The sequence below is a fragment of the Tachysurus vachellii genome, chromosome 11 (assembly GCF_030014155.1).
Source record: "Tachysurus vachellii isolate PV-2020 chromosome 11, HZAU_Pvac_v1, whole genome shotgun sequence".
In the NCBI taxonomy this organism is placed as follows: Eukaryota; Metazoa; Chordata; class Actinopteri; order Siluriformes; family Bagridae; genus Tachysurus; species Tachysurus vachellii.
In genome coordinates, this window is record NC_083470.1 from 3,472,618 (window position 1) to 3,497,500 (window position 24,883).

Here is a 24,883-nt window from a genome sequence, read left to right on the forward strand (position 1 = left end):
TCTTTCATTCATTCCTTCCTTCATTGATTCCTTCCTTCCGTCTTTCATTTATTCCTTCATTCCTTCCTTCCATCCTTTATTTATTCTTTCATTCATTCATTCCTTCCTTCCTTCCTTCTTCCGTCTTTCATTTATTCCTTCATTCCTTCCTTCCATCCTTTATTTATTCTTTTATTCATTCCTTCCTTCCTTCATTGTTTCCTTCCTTCCATAATTCATTTATTCCTTCATTCCTTCCTTCCATCCTTTATTTATTCTTTCATTCATTCATTCATTCCTTCCTTCCTTCATTGATTCCTTCCGTCTTTCATTTATTCCTTCATTCCTTCCTTCCATCCTTTATTTATTCTTTCATTCATTCCTGCCTTCATTGATTCCTTCCTTCCTTCTTTTATTCTCTCCATAATCCCTTCCTTCCTTTATTAATTCATTACTTCCTTCCATCATTCATTTATTCCTTCCTTCCTTTGTTCATTTATTCTTTCCTTCCTTCCTTCCTTTCTTTCCATAAAATATTTCTGATTGGTTTTTCAAGTAATTTCACATTGAAGCTGGCAATATTTCTGAACACATTTATCTTGAGGACCTTTTTTACACCACTAAACCCTCCTGTATGAACAGCATCGCTGTGTAAACAGTGGACACGTGAACAGTGTGTCATTTTCATTTTTATTGCACTTTTAACCGTCTTGTGAATAACTTTTTGTCAAGGAAGATGCAGAAAACCACAGAAGATAATTCTTCGTATTTAAAGTGTATTGATGTACCAAAGATTACAAAAGCACAATTAGTTAGTTTTTTTGCCATAATTTCAGATACAGAGTTTGTTCAAAGAAGAATACACGTAAGACGTTGAGAAAACAGCATGAAATAAAAGTGACATTTACAAAATCCAGAAGTCTGAACTACTTTTTGTTGGGATTAAAACTCTGCAATGTTTATTGCTTACGAGTTGTGAAGTAATACGTTTTGGCCATGTGCCTGAAATTAGTCCTTCATTATCAAACAGGAAGGCGATCGACACTGTGCTGAACTGCACAAACAGACCCCAGGCTGCCGTTGTGACGATCTCACCTGAACAACACGTTCAACACGTCCAACATTATTCTTTATTTCATTAACATTAGAAATCTGTCTTTTTTTAGGAAGAATAAATAAAGTGTGGAGAGATTCGATTAAACCATTACCCTAAACTTAAATGATCTGAGTCACTAATGTGTGCGCTCTCTCTCTCTCTCTCACACACACACACACACACACACAGTGTAATTAGCACAGGTTAATGAGTTTAGCTCTCCTGTGGAGAGAGGAATGCTTACGAGTTTGGAAATGAAGACGACGTGTTCTGTGTGAAAATAGTTTCGCACAAACATTCAGCTACGGCATTAAAGTGACAGGCTGTTACTTCCTCAATGTCCTCACACACACAGACTCACACACAGACTCACACACAGACTCACACACAGACTCACACACAGACTCACACACAGACTCACACACAGACTCACACACAGACTCACACACAGACTCACACACAGACTCACACACAGACTCACACACAGACTCACACACAGACACACACACAGACACACACACAGACACACACACAGACACACACACAGACACACACTCACACACACACTCACACACACACTCACACACACACTCACACACACACTCACACACACACTCACACACACACTCACACACACACTCACTCACACACACACTCACACACACACTCACACACACACACACTCACACACACACTCACACACACACTCACACACACACTCACACACACACTCACACACTCACTCACACACACTCACTCACACACACTCACTCACACACACTCACTCACACACACTCACTCACACACACTCACTCACACACACTCACTCACACACACTCACTCACACACACTCACTCACACACACTCACTCACACACACTCACTCACACACACTCACTCACACACACTCACACACACACTCTCACACACACACTCTCACACACACACTCTCACACACACACTCTCACACACACACTCTCACACACACACTCTCACACACTCTCACACACTCTCACACACTCTCACACACTCTCACACACTCTCACACACTCTCACACACTCTCACACACTCACGTTTGCCTGCACAGAAATATTCTTAGTGATAGATTAGACAATGGGGGGAATCTCCTCCCCGAACTTAGCAAGATGAGCAGCGTTCTTGGCTTCATACAGCACCTAGAGAGAGAGAGAGAGAGAGAGAGAGAGAGAGAGAGAAACAGAGAAAGAAAGATGAAGAGAGAGCATGAGAGAGAGAGAGAGAGATGGAAAAAGAGAGTAAGACAAAGAAAGAGTAAGATAGATGGACAGAGAGAAAAACAAAGCGAGAGAGAGAGAGAGAGAGAGAGCTGCATATAAAGCTGTATAATATGATGACTCATAAAGATGCTGGTTTGATCTGGATCACATTTCAGTGTGAAGGTCAGAGCTCACACACACTTACCTTGTTGTGGACGTAGGACTCACAGGAGTAGCACCACACTGAAAGATCGGCGAAGCTCAGCACCAGAGGGTGAGAGGACACCAGACCGTGGACCACCATGTGCTCGTTCACAAAACGCCCACACAAAACCTGCATGAAGACGACACACACTTACAATATCGCTCTGTGGTCTGCGGACCATTCCGCCGTTCACCGAGTATAGGAGAGTTTTGTTCTTCTGGTTTATGTGAAGTGCTGCACAGCTGCCACCTGATTGGCTGATTGGATAATTAACTTGTACAGGTGTCTCACTGTAATTGGCACCTTATAGCAGCAGAGGCAGATCCAGTTCTCAGCTTCGGCGCCGCACTCCTCGCACGGCCGGAACACGTCGACGCCCCCCGCGGGCACCGGACACACTGACTCCAAGTGTGGGCACCATGCCAAAGGTTCCACCACGTACATCGTATCCTGAAAGGAGAAGCCACAAGAGGAGAAGCTGGGACGTGTGTGACGTTACAAACTCTAGTGAATCGTAATAAACATAATTCATCCAGATGTATCTACTGTACATACAACTAGATGGGAAGTGGAAGCTCAGTTTAAAGGTACTGGGACTTAGATTATGTATAAAGGAGCAAGGAAACAAACCGAGGTAAAAAAAAAACAAGGCACAAATTTGAGATATTTTGCCGGTGTGCTTCATCTCATCACACTTACATTACATTTAACATCACGGAACCTACAAAACCAATCTCTCTTCTCTTCACGGTGTTTAGCTGAATAAAGCACATCGCCCTCTGACTTTCCGATCTTATTAACTAAACATCACCAGAAAGAGATCAGAGTCTCTAAATATATCCGTGTGAAAAGTCCCCGTCTATGTTGTTACTAAAGAAATATACCGTATCAGAACTAACCACTTTTCTACTTAAAAATACCCTGAAAGACTCAACTTACAGACATATCGACTCGTCCGAACGCTCTGTACAACGACAGGAGTTTAGTTTCCACACGCTTCCATGTGTCCTGTTCCCTAAACTAAAGCCTTCAGGAGCAAACAGAACCCCTAGGAATTGTTCTGGCTTGATCTTTGTACGAACATGAACTGCGAACAAAACAAACTAAATCCCTCAGAATGAATCGGCTAACAATTGCTTTTGAGTCCCAAAATGCCACGCGGTGTCCGAGTCAGCAGGAATCCCGGTTCTTTTTCATCATCCTCATGGTGCCTCAGTGTTTTCCACACGGTGTGTCGGAGGAGATTCGCGCTTACTAAAACTACCCAAAATACAACATGTAATTAAATATAACGAGTTCTTTGTTGCCAATTAAAGGTGGGGTCTCCAATGTTTGAAAGCCAATGTTGACATATAAAATCACCAAAACAAACACGCCTCTAACCCAAACTGTATCAATAGCTCCGCCCACACATACATACGTAACCCAGGCAACTAATGGAAAGAAATGTGTTTTTATCATAGCTGAAGGGAAGAACAATACGATTGCAGATAAACAAACAAGCAAAAATGACACACAAGCATAATCATGTAAAGGACAAAGGCATATATTAGTTCTGTGTAACAAAGCAAAACCAACGTTACTCACCTATCGAGAAGGAAAAAAACGCCTCGGCGTCTTAAGTAAAGTTGGTCACATATTCACAGATTGGAGTTTCCCGAGTCAATAACTCCTGAGCTAAACGCTGTTACTACACAAAACGCGGTTGTAGCTGCGTCTCTACATTACTACGATAGAAAAGAGGTGTTATTTGTGTAGTAACAGCGTTTAGCTCAGGAGTTATTGACTCGGGAAACTCCAATCTGTGAATATGTGACCAACTTCCTGCTCCTTCAGTTCTCTCCAGCGCTGGAAAGCTGATCCTATATTAACACGTCCTACTTCTTACCTTATCGTAAGTCTTTCTTCTCTTTCTTTCTGTTTTTATCCTCCATGTCAATTTTAAAACCGCTTTCTGCTAATGTCACACATGCGCACTGAACACTCTCTCCGCCCATATTGACAAGACACGCCCCTTTCTGCTCATTGGCTACACGTTTGTTTTGTTTGGTTTTCGACCCGACTCAGTTTTCTGAAGCATTTCTCAAAAATCGGAGACCCCACCTTTAACTGAAGTTATCATCCAGCAGTCGGTCCTATAGTCGTATACGCAACGACACGTATTATTTATCAGTCAAAACGTCTTTAAATACAGTAACATGATACAAAACTATCTTTTTCTTATAGTAGATTGATTCTTTGATTGATTCATTGGTTCATTTATTCAATTGCTGACTGATTCACAGCTTTGCTCTTTCTTTATTCATCTTCTACCGCTTATCCGAACTACCTCGGGTCACGGGGAGCCTGTGCCTATCTCAGGCGTCATCGGGCATCAAGGCAGGATACACCCTGGACGGAGTGCCAACCCATCGCAGGGCACACACACACACTCTCATTCACTCACACACTCACACACTAGGGACAATTTTCCAGAGATGCCAATCAACCTACCATGCATGTCTTTGGACCGGGGGAGGAAACCGGAGTACCCGGAGGAAACCCCCGAGGCACGGGGAGAACATGCAAACTCCACACACACAAGGTGGAGGCGGGAATCGAACCCCGACCCTGGAGGTGTGAGGCGAACGTACTAACCACTAAGCCACCGTGCCCCCCTCTTTCTTTAGTGAACTGAAAAATATTAGGATTCACTGCTGAGGTCATTTTAATTAAAACCCACGTGGAGTTTTCTTATAAATGACCTAAAATTAGACCATTCAAGAAATTTTATTCTGTAAGATCTGTGTACTATAATTGAATCCCCTGAATCCGTTTACATGTATGGCCTTTGGCAGGCGCCCTAATCCAGAGCGACATATATTTTAGCTCTTTTTTTTTTAAATAAATAAATAAATAACTACACAATTGAGGGATAAGGGCCTTGCTCAAGGGCCTAGCATTTCCATGTGCCGATCTGATTACGTCGTGCGTTAACGAGCGGTCGGCGGGCGATTTACAGAGAATAAATAAAGTGCTGTGGAAATTTAGAGAAGAAAATGCACAGAAGTGAAATCGTCACGGTATTGAGATCAACCGGCACACGCAAAAACCTCAAAGTGACTTCCGGGGGAGTAAATGTGCAACTGAAACTTGCCACAGAGAAGTGAAATTACGTGTCGAGTCGAACGCTGGAGATGAAAGCAGTGAGACGTTTCAGAAATCAGCTTCGACTCTTTCTTTGTTAATTCAAACATGTTCGCTGTTTCTGAAGAGGTTTTAAAGCAGTGAGAAATCACAACTAAATGAATCCGTTCCAAAATAATAAAATCACTGCTGTGTGCATTTATCTGGTAGAAACGGAATTAATGTTCGTAATGTTAATTAAGCAATAGATAAAGCCAAAAGACAAAAAAAAAAAAAAAAAAAAAAAAAAAAAAAAAAAAAAAAAAAACAGGGAGAGAATCTTGTTTCTTGCCCCTTTGAGAGAGAGATCGTACCCCGGCTATGTTCGTGGTTCCGCACACAAGCTCGAAGTTGGTTTTCTTGGTGTAACCACACGCTCCCTCCAGAGCAGGACTCTCCTGATCGCACACCGCTCCGGTGCCTGATTCTTCTGACTGCGAGACCTGAGAACAAGAGGCTAGTTTTTTAATTAAGAAATATCAAAGGAACATCCATCAGAACATCACCAGACATTTATCAGGGTTTCAGCTGGATTTAATCAGTCAAATTTAAGACTTTTTAAGACCTTTTTATGACCATTATGATTTGAATTTATGACCTACACGAATTACGATAAATAACTTCAGTCATTAAAATTCCTTTCAAAAGTCTTTATTATTGACTTTCATTGAAAGTAACAAGTTTTATTATTTAAAGAGTGATGGATCGCCTGCACCCGCTGCAGGCCTTTTACAGCAACGATATGCTTTTCCGACTTTGCATGTGACTTCAAGGCTTTTATGCGTAAACTAGACAGCTCCAACGTCTTCTTACACGTTGCAATAGGCTTGATACCGATTGTTAGCGACGGGCTTGAGCCAGCTACTAAACGCACCGTCTTCGAGCCACAGATCGTTAAAGGTACATTTTCCCATTGTGATAGCCAGGATGATTTAAATTAAACTAAGCAGTGACTCAGTATGATACAGTATGTTCAGAGTTCACGCGGGTTTCTGTGTAAGTCCTTCCGACAAGTCTGTGTGCTGCCGCATGGACCTTGTAGTTCTGGAACGCTGTGATACCAGTGTGATACCACCCAGATTCCTCATACAGAACTACAACAGGCAAAACAAATGAACGCCATTGCAGCCGCGAGCGCATTTTGATTGAAGAACAAATTAATGGACGAGCAGATCAATTTAAGACGTGGCTAAATGTTTTTTATGACCTTGTATGGAAAATCCGGACGTTATTATGTCTTTTTATGGCCTTAAATTCTTATTGTTAAATTTATGACTTTTTATGACCCCGCGGAAACCCTGTTTATAAATAACATCAAATAATAATCTCCGCTGCTGTTTACCTGATTCTCCTGTTTGACCGGCGTGGACTCGGCTTTTACGGCACCGTCCTCGATACCTTTTTCCTTCGCTCGGACCGGCGACGCTTCCTGCGCTGATGAGGACGAGGTCCTCTGTGGGCTGGGCTTGACTTTAGGTCTAGCCCCGCCCACTTGGACCGAGGTGGGGCTGGAAGTGGCAGATATGGTGGATGTGCTCAGGTCCAGAGCGTGCAGGCCTTGTGTGAGCTCGTCCAGCCCCGAGTCTTCCTGATCGGTAGGAGGCGACGCTGGTGAAGTCGGCACCGGGGTACGTTGGCTCCGCGGTTGAGGGGTAACAAGAGGAGGGGAATTTCTGTCTTTTCCTGGTGGTGTGCGCTTGATTTTAGATTTAGGAGAAGGCAAGGACAAACGCAGAGCCTCTGGAACTGAGAGAGAGTAAAAGAGAGAGGTGAATAAAATAAAGTGCTTTAATGAGGAATTGAGTCTTACGTGCATGTTGGCCTTCGTGGTCACAGCCTCACTTTGTATTCTGAGAGATCTCCAGTAGGGGGCGTGTGCTCGCAGGACGTTGTTGATGCTGACGGCAGCGCTCTGGTGTGGCGGGGGCAGATGGGGCAGCAGCGGCGGCGTGTCACCCAGGAGCATGCTGGTGCACATAGCCATGGAGTTGGAGATGGAGGTGAGGTTATAACCTCCCTGTGTGACAAGAAGCAGATAAAGACCTACTGTTTAAACTACTCGTTATTAATTACTCTACTGTACTGAGATCAGTGACCCTGCACGTCTGAACACATCTTACGACTGCACAGATTTCACTGTATGTACCTACATGCTCAAGCGCTCTTTATGCGCATGACAATCGACGTGAAACTTTATTAGACTCACAAAGCTGAATATATTCTAGCGCTTCATTGTGAGATCGTGAGCTTATGTTCTCCGTGTCAGCTTACATGATGAAGACGTGCGAGGAAAGAAATACGCTATATCCTGCTTACGCCGTCGTCGTATTAACACAAACAAACCCTGGATATAACAGTAGCAATCTTTTAAAAGACAAAAAAAACAGGAGTTTGGCGCCATTTGTGGAGGAACAAAAGCACAAACACAAGAATTGAAATGTAGCCTGAGGTAATAATTTTCAGCCCGTTGTGTACAAGGGACCAGGAACGTAGCAACAGTCTGCTAATTTTCTATAAATCCACGACCGTGTCGATATTTTTAAACGAGCGCTGGCTCAGACGTCATCAGAGCATTCTTATACGATGTTATTTATGTCTTTAATGCTGATTTAGTGTTTCCTTTATTTGAAAAACCAGGATCAGACCGAGGAAGTGGACTGAAACGGCGTTTTGGAGAGTAAGCACTAAACCGTCCCTTACCTCTAAAATGACAAGAACTCGTCCTGCTGCTAGACTCAGCAGCTGGTGTGTGAGGTGGCCGTAGCACTCCGGGGTCACCTGGTACCCCCCTAGCGGGTCACCCCGAGCGGCATCAAACCCGGCCGAGACGAGGACCAGCTCCGGAGCAAACTGGGTCGCGACACAGAAATGAGAATTGTGTTAAAACGCAACCGACTGAGATGTAATAGAGATACGTGTGCGTGTGTATGTGTGTGTGTGTGTGTTCACCTCTCGTGCTATCGGCATCACCACATGGTGGAAGGCTGCTAGATATTCCACGTCGCCCATCCTGGCTTTGTTCCAGGGAATGTTGACGTTGTAGCCTTTACCTTTCCCTCGGCCCACTTTATCGTAATCGGCGTCCTCCGAGCAGGGGAAGAACGAGCCGTCCTCGTAGCGATGGAGAGAGATGTAGAGAACGCTGTGAGAAAAAAAAAACGCTCAGGTCAACTACAAAAAGGGGTCACTGTCTTTTGAGACGTTAATATGAAACAGTACATGCGTACTAAATTCATGCAACGGTGTTCAACTGAAATAAATAAATGATTTGAATCTGAAAACCAGGATCTCCTTCCCCACCTGTCATCGTTCTCAAAGATGTGCTGTGTGCCGTTGCCATGGTGCACATCCCAGTCGAGGATAAGGACGCGCAGGGCGTTGTGGGTAATGCTCTGAGCGTAGCGAGCGGTCAGGGCAGCCGTGTTGAAGAAGCAGAAGCCGCAGGCGGCGTCTCTCTCTGCGTGATGCCCGGGTGGACGTACAATCGCCACGCCGTTCCTCACCTACACACGAACACAAGAGCCATGAGAGGCAAGATGACGTCCTGCTCAGAAACTGTCTAAGTCCTAGTCCTAGTCCGCAAATTGGTCCAAAAGCTCCTGTCAGTCATAAACAATAATCTGAGGCTATAGCAGCTGCTTACTGGAACTTCACCTATCCGATTTAGGTGTTCCTGTGTTCGTAGCAGTATACGAATACAACATAATGCTGTGTGCATGTGTGTGTGTGTGCGCGCGTGTGTGTGTGTGTGAGGTCAGTTAGTGAAAGAAACCCACCTGGCCAGTGAGGATGGCCTGAGCTACATTAAAACATGCTCCAGCTGCCAGCAGTGCACATTTATAGCTCTCTTTACTGATGTAGATGGAATTATATTCGTGCCCGAGTCTGTTCAGATCTCTGGGCTTCATCTGCTCGGTGCTCTTTATCATAGCAATGTGTTCTGATCTGGAAAACACAGTAAGAGAGAGAGAGAGAGAGAGAGAGAGAGAGAGAGTGTGTGAGAGAGAGAGAGTGTGAAAGAGAGAGAGAGAGCAGGTATGAAAGAAAGAGAAATGCGTTTAAAGAGATGGTTGGAAGACGAGCAATGAGAAGTGCTTTGTGTACTCCATCGTTTGTTGCGTTTATTTCATTGGTCATCTGCTTTACCCGTGACAAAGTGCAAGCTCCTGCTCTGTTGCTAAACGAGCCGGTATCCGCCGGCAACGGTCCACGAGCCCCAAATCCTCATGGTGGGAGAAGATCCGGAAAATTCTCTGAGGGAGTTCAGGGTGATGGCTGGAGGCAGAAACATATACACACACACACACACAATTAAACAGCAATGTTCTTTTGAGTTCTCTTGAGCAAGTAGTACAGTATGTAGGGTCTACAGCACTATTGTATACTCAATAAAACTAAATCTGCAAAATAAAATAACTCTCACAGCTCAAAGAAGAGATCGTTTTCACGTGCTCGAGTTTATGCAACAGGAACTTAGGAATGCGTTAAAAATACTGAACCCTGTGAATAAATTACATTCCACTGCAATGTTCAGAGATTTAAAAGCCCTGCTGTAAGATGAATGTGTGTGTGGGTGTGGGTGTGTGTGTGTGTGTGTGTGTGGATGTGTGTGTGTGGATGTGTGTGTGTGGATGTGTGTGTGTGGATGTGTGTGTGTGTGTGTGTGGGTGTGTGTGTGGGTGTGTGTGGGTGGGTGTGTGTGGGTGTGTGTGGGTGTGTGTGGGTGTGGATGTGGATGTGGGTGTGGGTGTGTGTATTCTCACCTGTCCCACATGTTGTGATGCTCCATCATACGCTCGTCGTGTGTGTGTGTGTGGGTGTGTGTGTGTGTGTGTGTGTGTGTGTGTAGGTGTGTGTATTCTCACCTGTCCCACATGTTGTGATGCTCCATCATACGCTCGTCGTAAACCAGTCCGGTAACTCGTTCGGAGGATTCCAGTTTCTCCACACACACGGCTGAGGGTAAGGGCTGTGCCTCAGAAAGAGAGCCTCCCTCTGTAGAAAACACACACACACACACACACACACACACACACACACACACACACACACACACACACACAAGAATGTCAGACACAAACACGTGAGCTCAGATTAGTGAATGTAAGCTAACAGAGTGATCTGTATGATTGATATCACTCCTTATAGTAATAATAGACCGGTTTGAACCGGTTTAGACTTACCCAGAGTCTGCAAGCTGGTCCAAAATGGATACAGAGCAGAAACTGTCTTAGAGATGGACGTCAACGCACTGTAACAGACAAGAGCAAAGAGAAATGAAACATGGTGGTGGTGGTGGTGGCATGGAGGGATGTGGAGGTGGAGGAAGGTGTCGCAGCCACGTCTCACCTCTCGCTCGGAGCCCCTGGTGAGTTCAGATGAGGGCAGGGGTCACCCAAGAGTGACCTCAAGCTAGAACATGCCCCCTCTGCTGTGGCCTGCAGGTTGTAGCCTCCCTGAAGAGGAACATACATGAGCGGGGTGAGGACGAGTTGGGACAAATGCGTCACTAACTGCAACTTAGACTATTGAGCAGATTTAACAAAGAAAATATATTGAGAGGTTGCTATGGTGAAGACTTTTGTGTAGGTTGCTATGGTGAAGACTTTTGTGTCGTCAGGAGAGAGCGCTTGGCTTTTATTTCAGATCTCAGAGAGATGTCGTACCTCCAAAGAGAGCACGATCCGTCCCTCGGCCAGACCCATCAGCATGTGGGTCAGTACAGAGAAACACTGCGGACTCGCACACATCTCACCCTAAACACACACACACACACAGTGCAAGACCAATGTTACATTCACACGTGTGCATACGGGATACGTTTATTTATTGTTTGTATAAAGAAAAAAAAAACAGTGCTTTAATAATCATCACGCACCTTGGGATCACCAGCTACGGAGTCAAAACCGGCTGCTACTAACACGAGCTGAGGCTGAAACTGTAACACACACACACACACACACACACACACACACACACAGACACACACAGACACATACAGACACATACAGACACATACAGACACACACACAGAAACACAGAAACACACACACACACAGAAACACACACACACACAGAAACACACACACAGAAACACACACACACACAGAAACACACACACACACTATGGATCAGAAGTTATACATCAGGGGTTCGAAAACATTTACACCTAAAACATCATTTTAAAATGCATCTGATTAAAACCAGAGTGACAATTTAAACCTGTTCTACTGCGGTAACCGGTGAACGAAAAATATAATTACTAAACAATATTTACACAATTTTAACAAACTGAAGAGCAGTTCGTCTTCGTCTTCCTCTCGTGCTAGTAGTAATAACAAATAAATGATATTAAAATCAGAGCCGGTCTCTACACGGCCGAGCGATCGGAAAGAGTGAGCGCGCTCGGTACCTCATAGGCTACGGGCATCAGAATTCTCTGGAAAGCAGCGATGTAATCTCCGTCCTCCATCCCAGTCTGACACACACACACACACACACACACACACACACACACACACAGAAGTGAGTAAGTTAGAATAAACTCCGTTGCTCTACACATGCGAGGTGTGTTTTACACGTGACGATCTCGCGTGTTCAACCTTGATCCAGGGCACGTTGATGTTGTAGCCTTCGCCTGGTCCTGAACCCACAGCACTGCTGTCTCCCTCGGGCAGGTGAGGCCAGAAGGAGCCCTCCTCGTACCGATGTACAGAGAAATACAGGACGCTGTGACACGACACAAAGACAGCGACAGGGAGAGAAGACAACCTTTAAAGGTGCGGTACACGATGTCTGAAAGCCAATGTTGACATTTGAAATCACCAAAACAAACACGCCCCTAACCCAAATGGGTGTCGCCCCTGTTTTGATTGCTCCGCCCCACACATACATAGGTAACCCAGGCGACTATTACGGCGGAACCTGCTGGGGCAGCTGGCGGAGGGGATATTTTTTATCAATAAATGAACACAATGAGTAATGCTATGGTAATACAGAAGTGTTTTTGTAGTACTGTGTGTTGTACCGTGAAAGGTTTAGCTCCGTTTCACGCGGAAGACGACGTTCAACACCTAGAACCCGAGGCAGAGGTAACGGCAGGTATCCGCAATGTCAACGCTTCAATCTCTTTTTGCTAATGTCACACATGCGCACTGAACACTCTCTCCGCCGCATATTGACAAGACACGCCCCTTTCTCCTCATTGGCTACACTTTTGTTTTGTTTGTCGGCCCGACTCAATTTTCTAAGCATTTCTGAAACATTGTGCACCTTAAACACCAAATAAAAGAGATGTAACATCAGCCTTGAAACACACCTTTGTTTTATTGTAAACAAGATTCGAATGTTTTGTGTCTGGGTTGCAATTCCTTAGTCTTAAAGCTCAAAGCTAATCTTGCTAACAAGCAATGGACTCATACAGCACATTTTATATTCTGGAGTCACTTCTTCACACAAGAGAATCCGATTTAAGAAATCGGTGTGGCCCAAAGTTTGAACACTTCACGCTAGAAGTCCAGGCTGAACACGTTAAATACGCTGTGATGTACGTCTTTAAACCATGTGGCTGCTGCTGTCTTTGATGCTGCATGTAGGATCTGCATGTACCTGGGATCCTCCTGGAAGGCGTACTGGATTCCCTGACCGTGATGCACATCCCAGTCCACAATCAGAACCCTGCAAGACACACACACACACACACACACAGATGAATAGAAGTTCATCACTGTGTCTAACTTACAGGAGAACTCGCTCTTACCTCTGGACACCGTGTTGTTTCTGAGCGTAACGCGCTGCCACTGCTACGTTATTAAACATGCAGTATCCATTCATCTGCTCAGCCTGGGCATGATGTCCTGGAGGCCTGAGACAGAGAAGATAAAATCACAAAGCACAGCGTTTACTGATCTAAAACTGCACTGTAACATAACTTAAAGCACACATATTTCTCTTTAAATAAAACACCTGACTGAATTTATTCACTGACGCATGGCTTCACACGCTGGTCACTATAGACACACGCTGGTTGCTATAGAGCCACGCAGGTCGCTAAAAAGCCACGCAGGATGCTACAGAGCCACGCAGGTCGCTACAGAGCCACGCAGGTCTCTACAGAGCCACGCAGGTCTCTACAGAGCCACGCAGGTCTCTACAGAGCCACGCAGGTCTCTACAGAGCCACGAATAGAGACGAATAGAAATCCATGCCCTATAAATTATGCACCATAATTTTTGATATGATGGATGCATTGTGTTAATACAATTTTTTTATTTTTTTTTTATTAAAACCAATTGATCTGTGAAATGAAGTTCATGCATGAAGATCTGTCTATAAAAGATTATGATATATTATATACACTATTATTATATATTATTTACACTATTATTATATATTATATACACTAAGACTTTTTTAAATGTTAATCTATTAAACAGTAGCCTGGTGTTTTGTTTTGTTTGTTAATTGTTTTGTTTTTTTGTTATTGAGCTTTTGTGTGATGTGTAAAAAGAAAAAGAAAATAAATATTATTCTTAAACGCTTCAGCTTAGAGACTTCAAAGCTTCAGTCAGCGTGTAACAGCATGTGTGCTTGTATAAGTGCTTGTAAAACTGTACAACTCTAAAACCTTCAGTTTTTCCTCCTAACGCTGTTCTACAACCAAGAGCGAATAAATAAAAATATCACTAATGAATTCAAATGAAAATGTAAACTGTGTCAAAACGTCACCTGGACACGGCGAAGCCGTTGCGTAGCTCTGATGTCATCACCTTGTCGACCAGCTGGAGGACAGAGCCGGCAGCTAAACAGGCACATGAGAACAAGTCCTAAACACACACACACACACACACACACAATAAACCCACGGTGTCCAGCGCACGCTCACGTCTTCACACTCATGACTCGAGAGACGTGTGCTTGGTCTTACTGGATGGAGGTAGACGGAGTCGTAGCGATCGGAGACGCACTTCAGCTCCTCTTCCGTCATCTTCTCAGTGGACCTCATCAGATCGATGTATTCCCTCCTGTCCCAACAAACAGCACACATCTGTGATGTGACACAGTCACAGAGTCTCGCTCCAGCACTATTACCAATCATACGTTATCAGAAGACTCACGTGTGAACCTGAGAGAGCTCGTCGTCTGAAGCAGCTCTCGCCTGAAACGGCAACAGAAGCAGAAATGCAGAGCTTATTACGCTCCGCATACGCAACACACACAAACCAAATGGTGAACCTGGACCAGGTCACGCTTCAAACAAGCCTGTATTATATTCATAATAAATAATCTGAGTGCTGGAAAATAGAACATAAGTCAGCTTTTCTGTACTTTAATTAATTTAATTAAACAGAATTTAAAGAAATTTTTATTTTCTACATTTAGTCAGCAATACAAAATATTTCATAAGATCGAACTATCATTTAAATATTTTGTTATTAAATTTCAAAAATAGATAAATACATTTCTTTATTTATAATATTGTTATAAAGTTAAACCTTTTGTTTTCTGATGATAATCATGTGCATTTATTTTATTTTTTTGCCTTTTTTTTAGTCATGACATAAATTTATTTATTTTTTTTTAAATCTTACTAATCTGGATATAATTTCATTCATTCATTCATTCACTCATCTTCTACCGCTTATCCGAACTACCTCGGGTCACGGGGAGCCTGTGCCTATCTCAGGCCTCATCGGGCATCAAGGCAGGATACACCCTGGACGGAGTGCCAACCCATCACAGGGCACACACACACACACACACACACACACACACTCTCATTCACTCACACAATCACACACTATGGACAATTTTCCAGAGATGCCAATCAACCTACCATGCATGTCTTTGGACCGGGGGAGGAAACCGGAGTACCCGGAGGAAACCCCCGAGGCACGGGGAGAACATGCAAACTCAGAGGCAGAGGCGGGAATCGACCCCCCAACCCTGGAGGTGTGAGACGAATGTGCTAACCACTAAGCCACCGTGACCCCCTATATAATTTCAAATCATTGTAATTTCCAACTTTCTATTACATTTTTAATGATTTACATTTACAGCATTTAGCAGACGCCCTTATCCAGAGCAACTTACATTTTTTTATACAACTGAGCAATTGAGGGTTAAGGGCCTTGCTCAGGGGCCCAGCAGTGGCAGCTTGGTGGACGTAGGAATCGAACTCACAACCTTCCGATTGGTAGCCCAACACCTTAACCACTAGGCTACCACATTAAGTTATTGCAGTACTATTCATTCATTCATTCATCTTCTACCGCTTATCCGAACTACCTCGGGTCACGGGGAGCCTGTGCCTATCTCAGGCGTCATCGGGCATCAAGGCAGGATACACCCTGGACGGAGTGCCAACCCATCACAGGGCAGCAGTACTATTCAGAATACACATTATCCTGTAGTTACACACGATTCATGTGGCTGAGACACGTGAGCGGCATCTGCGATTCTCACCTCCACCTGCAGGCATCGAGACAGCAGCCCCTCGGTCTCCATCATCCCCACCACAGTAGTCACTCTCTCGGGACACTCGGGGTGACTGCGAGAAAAACAGCCATGACAAAGCTCGTAAACATTAGGCTCAGAGTCACATCACAGAAACTGAATCAAGGCTGAAGACCTGGATCAGTTCACATCAGAGTATCTGAACAGGTCAAACAGAGCGCTGGAGTCACCTGGAGTCCCACAGACAGCGATAACGGGAAAAGAGCTCGGAGTAAACCAGACCGGTTCCGACTGCTTTCGGCTTCTCGTGCGAATCCTACAAAGACATCGACACGCACCCAAACGTTTTCATCTCTGGGTCGTGAATACAATCTGTTAATGACTAAACATCTCCAAACAAAGCTCAGAATAAAAGATTATATAACTGATGATGAGAACAAAATGAATTTTTATCATATCATTTAGAAGAACTGTCCAGGAGCCTGAAGTGAAGGTCGTCCTGTAGGGATAATTATAATAAACCTACACAGGGAAAGGTAAAGGTACATAATACAACATAGTCTCACACACACACAAACAAACACACACATATGCGCACACACAAACACACACACACACATATGCACACACACACAAACACACACACACATGCACACACAAACACACACACACATATGCGCACACACACACAAACATACACACACACATATGCGCACACACAAACACACACACACACACATATGCACACACACACAAACACACACACATGCACACACACATGCACACACAAACATATGCGCACACACACAAACATACACACACACATATGCGCACACACACACACATATGCGCACACACACACAAACACGCACAGATATGCGCACACACACACACAAACACGCACACATATGCGCACACACACACATGCGCACACACACACACATATGCGCACACACACATATGCGCACACACACATATGCGCACACACACACACACATGCGCACACACACACACACACACACACACACGCACACACACACACGCGCGCACACACACATATGCGCACACACACATACAAAAACAAACACACGTATGTGCACACACACACAAACACACACATGCACACATATGCGCACACACACAAACACACAGATATGCGCGCACACACACACACACACACACACACACACACACACACACGCGCACACATGCATGCATGTACCATGTTTTTTTTTGTCATCTCCTCTTCTGCTTTGCCTCGGTCACGTCTTCCTTTATTCTTTACCTCATGAAGGTTTGGTTTCTGGTTGCGCTTTTCCCGCTGACACAAACAGACATGAGTTAATCACATGCAAACATCACATCAGATTAACAAAAAAATTAGAATTTGAACTCTGGTTCTAAGCCAACTGTGTCACAGTGTGACCTTTTAATCATTTGTGAAAATTAAGGAGGGCTCTAAAGCTCAGGTGACGTTCATCGTGTGGTCCGTGAGAAGGTAATCTCACAAATCATTTGTCATGCAAATAAATTCCCTTAAGAATACAGTTTAATATTAATATTAACGGTTTAATATCGAGGTCTCACCTTGCCAGAGCTCTGTGGGGTTTTCTTTGGAGAGCGTTGTGAACCTTTTGGAGTTCGATCTGATGTAGAATCCATGATGAAACCAGTTCCACAACCTGTCAGCGAATAAACATCATGCTTTAACAACAAAATGATCCTAATAATGAATTAATTAAAACCACAACCTAATTTCCATTGTGCTTTGTTTTTTGCTCAACAGCTAAAAGCTGTTTTTTATAATGTTCTCACATGATCTGTAATAACAGTAATTCCTAGTTTTGCTGTTTAAATACATTTAATCTTTTATATTAACTTCTGTTACTCTTATATGTATAGTTCAAGTTTGGTCTGAAAACAGGAGCTGTTGATGCTGTTCTACACTGCAGTCACTGAATCTGTCCTGTACACACACATCCATCACCATTTGGTTTGAAGCAGCAACTAAACAGGACAGGAACAGACTGCAAAGCGCAATAAAAACAGCAGAAAAATAATTGGTGCCCGACTGCCCACTCCCCAGGATTTGTACGATACAAGAACCAGAAACCGGGCAGGAAAAATCACTACTGACCCTTCGCACCCTGGACACAACCTCTTTCAGCCCCTCTCTTTTCTCTCAGGCGCTACAGAGCTTTGTTTACCAAAACTGCCAGACACAGGAACAGTTTCTTTCCCCAGACAATCACGCTGATTAACAACTCACCATAATTCTATTCCCTGCTTCATATCTATAAGTACTGCATTATCAGAACTGTCAGTCATCACATCATCCGTATACTGTATATTGCACACACTACTGCTGCTGTGTATAATGTATAAAGCATAATATTGCACAATATTGTTATCTGCACTACTATGCACTTCTCACACTTCATGTACATAACCGATCAGTCTTTTATTCTGTATTCATATTTAATACTCGTCTATATTGTCTCACATCATCTGTATTGTCTTGTATAGTCTGTATTGTCTCATCTCGTATAATGTTATTTATGTCTGTAATTCTGGGAGTCACAAACAGCTGGAACCAAATTCCTTGTGTGTGTCAACACACTTGGCAAATAAACCTGATTCTGATTGTTTTATTCTCGCTAATTTTATGCAAAGCACTTTTACTCAAAACAAGAGCTATATGGATTAAAATTGATACTATTACGTCAGCTAAATATATATATATTTTATATATATATAAAAAAACGAGATTATATATATATATATATATATATATATATATATATATAAACAAGATTATTTTTTTTTTGGAGTTAGCATGATGTCACAGAATTCACATTTTACAAATAGAAATAAGAAGTTAATGACTTTGATGCTTTGAATGACATTTTGCATGGCTGGGTATTTGAGCAGAACCTAAACAAAATGCCCTTAATAATAATAATAATAATAATAATAATAATAATAATAATAATAACAACAACAATAAAAACGATAATAATAATGATAACAATAATAATAATAACAATAATAACAACAATAAGAAGAAGAGGAAGAACAACAACAATAATAAAAATAACGATGATAATAAAAACATTAATGATAATAACAATAATAATAATAATCTATAATAATAATAATAATAACAATAACAACAAAACAATAGTAAGAAGAGGAGGAACAACAACAATAATAACAATAACGATAATAATAAATAATAACTATAATAATAATAATAATAATAATAATAATAATAACAATAAAACTAGTAATACCACAACATACATTAGATCCTCTTTAAGAGTCGATGTTAATGATAATATAAAGATCTTTGCACTAAATAATAATCTCTATGATCACTTACTTTTTTTTTTTTTTTTTTTTTTAAATTAAAATGTCTTGACTTCCTTTCACTTGCGTTTTTTCAGCTCATCCAACAACACTGAGATTTGAAATCCATTTTCTTTAAAAGCAGGAAGAAAAGCCCTTCGGCTGGAAATAATAAACAGTGCATAAAAATCTGACGCAAAACCAAAAACACAAATTAAAACAAAACAATTAGGGCAATAAGCCCAGGGTCTGTAACGCGCTCAAACATGTTTCCTCACAGGCTGAATCACAAATCACACGAATTATTACTATTAAGGATGCAGAATTGCTCTCATTTTATACCCTACAAAGTGCACATATGTAGGGAACAATGGGGCTTGTTGTGATTCGACCGATCTGTCGCACAGTTAGCACGTAAACATTGTGGGACGCGTAAAGATGACGTATACAACCAACCGTTTGCGCCGCTAGCAATAGCTGGCTTTTTATTTACATGAAATGATTGAATATAAAATTAACATTATTTACGATATTATTAGACCTAACATTTATAGTTATTACAGCTGCGTATACCAGCTAATTGCTAATTGTATTAACAATAAAAAAAGCCTCAATGTTTAAGCAGTTGTGATGTTTACAGTTTTAACCCCCTCCCCCCCCAAGTGTTTTAAGCCCCGCCCTAATTTAAACATAAAGCGCTTTTCTGATTGGCCAAGCCAGTAGTACAAACTGAATAAACATTTTCTTGTTTATTTACTTGCTTGCTTTATGATATTAGCCTTTATTTAAACACCATATTCAGTAATACTTTAACTAATTAACTGATAATTTGGTAATTTGCCAGTTTAGGGTCCAAAATTGTAGTGTAGAATGTTGCACAGGCTTCTGAAATCCCACAATGCACTGAAATAAGTCATAAATTAGCAGGAAGTCTAAGTTCTCCTCCTTTGTGTACACTTTTTATATCGTATGAAGATATTTTTATTACACACAACAGGGCTACTTTTGCAGTTAAAAATACACCACATGACCCAATCCAGGTAAATGATACGTACAGACGTGTGAAAAGGTACAAGTTTAGTTTAGTTTATTAATTTATAAAGCACATCGCCCTTAGTTTAAAATGTGCACGAGGAACCGAGAGAAGGAATTGATTAGCAGACCGAAGAGATCTAGGGGTAAGGTACGGAGTGAGGAGGTCACAAATATACTGAGGAGTGCAACCATGTAAAGCTTTAAAAACATAAAGTAAAATCTTAAAATCAATACGGCACTTAACCGGGATCCGGTGTAATGAGGCAAGTACTGGGGTAATGTGCTCACGTTACAAAGGTTAGAAGTAACAATAAACTTTAAAACTTTAAGTAGCAAATTAATTCTTCAAAATAGAATAATTACAGGGAAAACTCATGAACAACTTGTGTCGAATAGATAAACGGGAAATCTAGATAGATTAATGGTGCAATGAGCGCACGAGTTCAGACTGGGCATTGTGGCTTAATCAGTCGCCTCTTTCTGGATTTATAAGTGGGATTTTACTAAAGTGACTAGACTGAAACATGTTAAGATGTTTTGTGCTGCTATGATATACAGAAAAAAAGGACCAAACTGTACATTTTCTGGTCACCAGGGTGGTACCATCCAAGGAACATCTTTTGGGCCTGTAGTATTTATCTTTTAAATGATAATGTGTCATTTTTGTAAAAGTACAAACATAACACCGTGAAAACCACTAATGCACATTCAACTAGCTTTTTCTAATGACTTAAGAGGCACTCACTAAGGTGCATTTACTATGTAAAAGACTGACATTAAATGTATATGAGCTGTGACTTTACCCCAGTGACAAGTAAAGCAATATTGTCGAACTATATTTTACTGAGAGTTTAGGAGAGATTTCAGCAGTTTGGAGGAAATAAATATCACTAAACTGCTCGCTGCAGTGTCTGAAAGATAACAGAGAGTGTACAGGAAGTGTCACAGTTTCTAAGAACTACATCCTTTATATGAAAGATTTAAGGTTCAACCATGATTCTCGATACTCCGGTCCAGTTGGTGGCAGCAATAAACCAAAGAACTTGTTCCCCAGCAGTCTTTTAAAATAGGTTAGAAAAATAAGACTCACACATCAACTGCAAAACCACATGGGGCCACTATTACTCCAACACCAAGGTTAATTACTCTTAGCTTTATTACAATTATTGCAATAAAATCAACAATGCTCTGATATTTCATGTGCTCAGAATGGTAGGCATGTATAAACATTGTTGTGACCAATGTGACCAATCTGGCCAAAATATACATTAGCTAAATTAAAACTGAATATATACTTCAATATTGATCCAAATTTAAATGAGAGGAATTAAACATTATGTCTTTCATTTATAATTGACATGGGCATCTAGTGAAACCCATTTATCTGGGATTTTTTTATCAGTAATTTAATTTCAGATTGCTCAGTGATAAGTTCATTACCTTCTTCATTTCCAAAGGTCAGAAGGTCAAGCAGACAGAAAAGAGTCACCATGTGCCAAGACAACAGAGGTTTGTTGAGAAGTGGGATATGACCAACCACTTACCACATGTCAGTTTGCATGGACATGTGTGTGAGTGTGTGCAGAGAGAGAAAGGGAGAGACATTGTGCCAGCGTGTATGTATTTGTGACAGGCGGGGTTGACAGAGCGAGGGGAGTGCTAACGGTCGTGCCCATGCGTCCGCCGGACCTGGCCTGTGGTTGCTAATCTCCATGTGTCATTCTGTTCCATTTCCCACTCATTTGGCCACCCAGATAAAGCCGTGGCACACTGAATGGAGGAAGCCAGCAACAGAAACCAGAGACTGATGTGACACGCATGGCACCTCAAAAAAAAAAAAACACCTATAGTGGCACATGACATCGACTGATGCCTCCTTATGTGCATCTCTCCTTCCCTTCTGCATTTTTTTTGTGACTCCGGAAAACCAAAAGCTGCCTGCGTTGCACAATGGGGCACCAGTATAGGCCTGAGGAGCAGATCTGTGTGGTTGTTGCTGAAAGAGTAAAACAGATGGAGGGAGGCAGGGGGGGTGAGGGGGAGAAAGGAGGAAAAAAAAGACTCTTGAATCCAATCAAGTTTTTATATTGTGAATTGTTTGTTTATACCTTTTGACCATTTGTCCATGTGTGGACACCTTCACCTGGTGGAACTTGCTGGAAATGTTTAAAATTGGACAGCAGAGTGAGGAGAAGCTGGGACATTTCAACTGGTTTAAAAGCAGATTATAGATCAGGTCTTAGATCAGTCTTAGATCAGTCTCAGTCTCTGTACAGCGGCTTAATCCAGAATTCTCTCAAGCATAATGGAAACTGAGACGTTTCCTAAAAAAGCAGCTCCACACTTATCTGTACTTGATCCTTATCCCAAACCCCAGCTCACGCATGCTTATTATTCTTAATTATTATTATTAATATTATTATTATTCATATTTATGATTACTAGGATGTAAGAGGAGAGTTTCAGATATTGACTCACACAATGTTATAAAAAGTTATCAGGAACAGGAAGTTCAGGACCAAGGACAGCAACTACCTAAGGGGACGCTTCAGGTGGCCGGTGGCCGCAGAGACACCTGGAATGTCCCCAGTGATACCTAATGGGGACTAATGTAGAGATACCACCAGATGCTATTCGATGGTGGTCAGTGTTGTATCTCATTTCACACTTTCTGTAACCAAAGGACTTCAAAATGCTGTTTGTTACCACGCCTAACTGGCCCAGACTCCACTGCCGGTCCTGGTCAGGAACCATGTGATAGAGAAGGTCGTCTCCAAAGACTGGTTAAAAAGGTTTGGGTGAAGTTTGGATTCAGACTGCTGTAGCAAAGTCCTGAATGAGCATCCCTCTGATAAGCAATTATTTTCTCACCAATTCTTCTAAAAATTACTGCCCACCTTGACTTACTGTGATATCCCGTTCAAAGATTTTAAAGGTTTTTCACTGTGTACACCTGATGCACATCCACCTTCTGGGTGGAGCACAAGTGACAGGCTTCACTGGCCTTCCACAACCCACAAGCAGCATGTGTTACAGCAAGATAACGGATTCATGGTATTCAAGCTAAATACAAGCTGCAAATTCATGATAACCTTGAAGAGTGTGTACTCTATCGGATCATCCCAGACATCTACCAGATCGGCCAACCAGGATGTTAGAATGGAGTACTGGATGCACTAAAAAAATTAAAGAGACTGAAACTGCAACTGACTGTGCTATGCAAATGGGTAGAACTAGGACCCATGCTCTTTGCCAACCAATTCAGGGAACATCTGTACTTTGAAGACCAGTCTGACCTCAATCAGATGTTGGATCCAAACATGTCCAAGTTCATAACATCAACCATAAGTTAGTAACATAATTTTTACACAGAGTATCACAATAACCCACTCAAACAGCGTTCCTCATTACCCTTACCAATACTGGGTACTACCCTTTGGATCATCTGAGACCTTTCCTTGGTTACTAGGACAAACAAATTAAGCTATGTTGAAAAAAACATTGTGAATATCCTTACATCGTGCACGAAGACTCTAGAGTGTATCTTTATCTGGTCTGCAGATTAAGATACAATTGCACCCACCCAGATAATCCTCCAGTGGAATGAGCCGCTGAAAAAGCTGATTAATCCCTGGTAGTTCTTAGATTCTAGTCTAAGCTAACCTAACCTTCTTAGATTCTAGATTCTAACCTAAATCTTAGCTTCTAAGATTTAATAGGAAGAGTTTTAAAAGTCAGGACTATAGAGAATAAAATAAAACTCATGTACTAGACTAAAGTCGAGGATCGTTATTACTTCCTATGATATTATGCGCATGTTCTACATCGATGTTAATCCCGTGGTGCTTGTTCATGGCTCGTGTACGTATTTTAAAAATGTCGTGTGTGCACATGAAAGTCTGAAGAAACAAAGCTCAGGAAAAAAAGCCTTGCTTCTGTGTTGAGTCTTAAACAGAGCGTATCTGTCCTCAAGCATGGTGAAAGCTTCAGCGGGGAACTTTAAAGATACAGAAACCACAAATTAAGTTTCCTGTATACTTTTCCATGACATGCTTTTCGTTGTTAATCTAGGGTATAAAATCTGAAAGAATATAAACCACATATATTGCAGGTTTAAGCTCATACAGTATTATTAGTGTGAGCAGTGTAGTGGGCAGATACTCATCACTGCCATCGTTTCCTTCTGGCCAGGTGGAAATATTAATGCTCTTACTGCTGCAGGGGTGAGGAACAAAATGCAGAGGATAATCCGGCCAAACAATCTGTGGCTCACTAACATTCGGTCTCGCTAGTTATAATCCTCGTCTTTAGGATACCGAATGTGCCCTGGCCCCTGCTGAAATCTGATTGGCCCCTGATTGGCCC

The 24,883-nt window shown here is 42.2% G+C and overlaps 1 protein-coding gene across 2 annotated transcripts; it reads right to left on the reverse strand.

Annotated features, from left to right (window-relative positions):
- Window positions 1-655: 655 nt before the first annotated feature.
- On the reverse strand, window positions 656-19,753 carry hdac6 (histone deacetylase 6). 2 transcript variants are annotated; one of them, XM_060881234.1, is made up of 28 exons: window positions 19,518-19,753; window positions 17,723-17,817; window positions 17,358-17,456; window positions 16,366-16,451; window positions 16,145-16,229; window positions 14,797-14,837; window positions 14,607-14,703; window positions 14,408-14,505; window positions 13,440-13,544; window positions 13,289-13,357; window positions 12,283-12,409; window positions 12,093-12,158; window positions 11,559-11,618; window positions 11,347-11,436; window positions 11,030-11,136; window positions 10,864-10,931; window positions 10,546-10,675; window positions 9,827-9,955; window positions 9,457-9,625; window positions 8,981-9,183; window positions 8,630-8,822; window positions 8,381-8,530; window positions 7,523-7,697; window positions 7,023-7,426; window positions 5,995-6,114; window positions 2,819-2,965; window positions 2,516-2,644; window positions 656-2,250 (listed from the first exon to the last, which is right to left on the reverse strand). In XM_060881234.1, exons 2-28 carry the CDS (start codon window positions 17,795-17,797, stop codon window positions 2,182-2,184), a joined length of 3,291 nt encoding a protein of 1,096 aa, XP_060737217.1. In that variant the 5' UTR covers window positions 17,798-17,817; window positions 19,518-19,753; the 3' UTR covers window positions 656-2,181. The 2 variants fall into 2 exon arrangements, with proteins under 2 accessions (XP_060737217.1, XP_060737216.1); XM_060881233.1 differs by having other exon boundaries at window positions 5,995-6,123.
- Window positions 19,754-24,883: the final 5,130 nt, after the last annotated feature.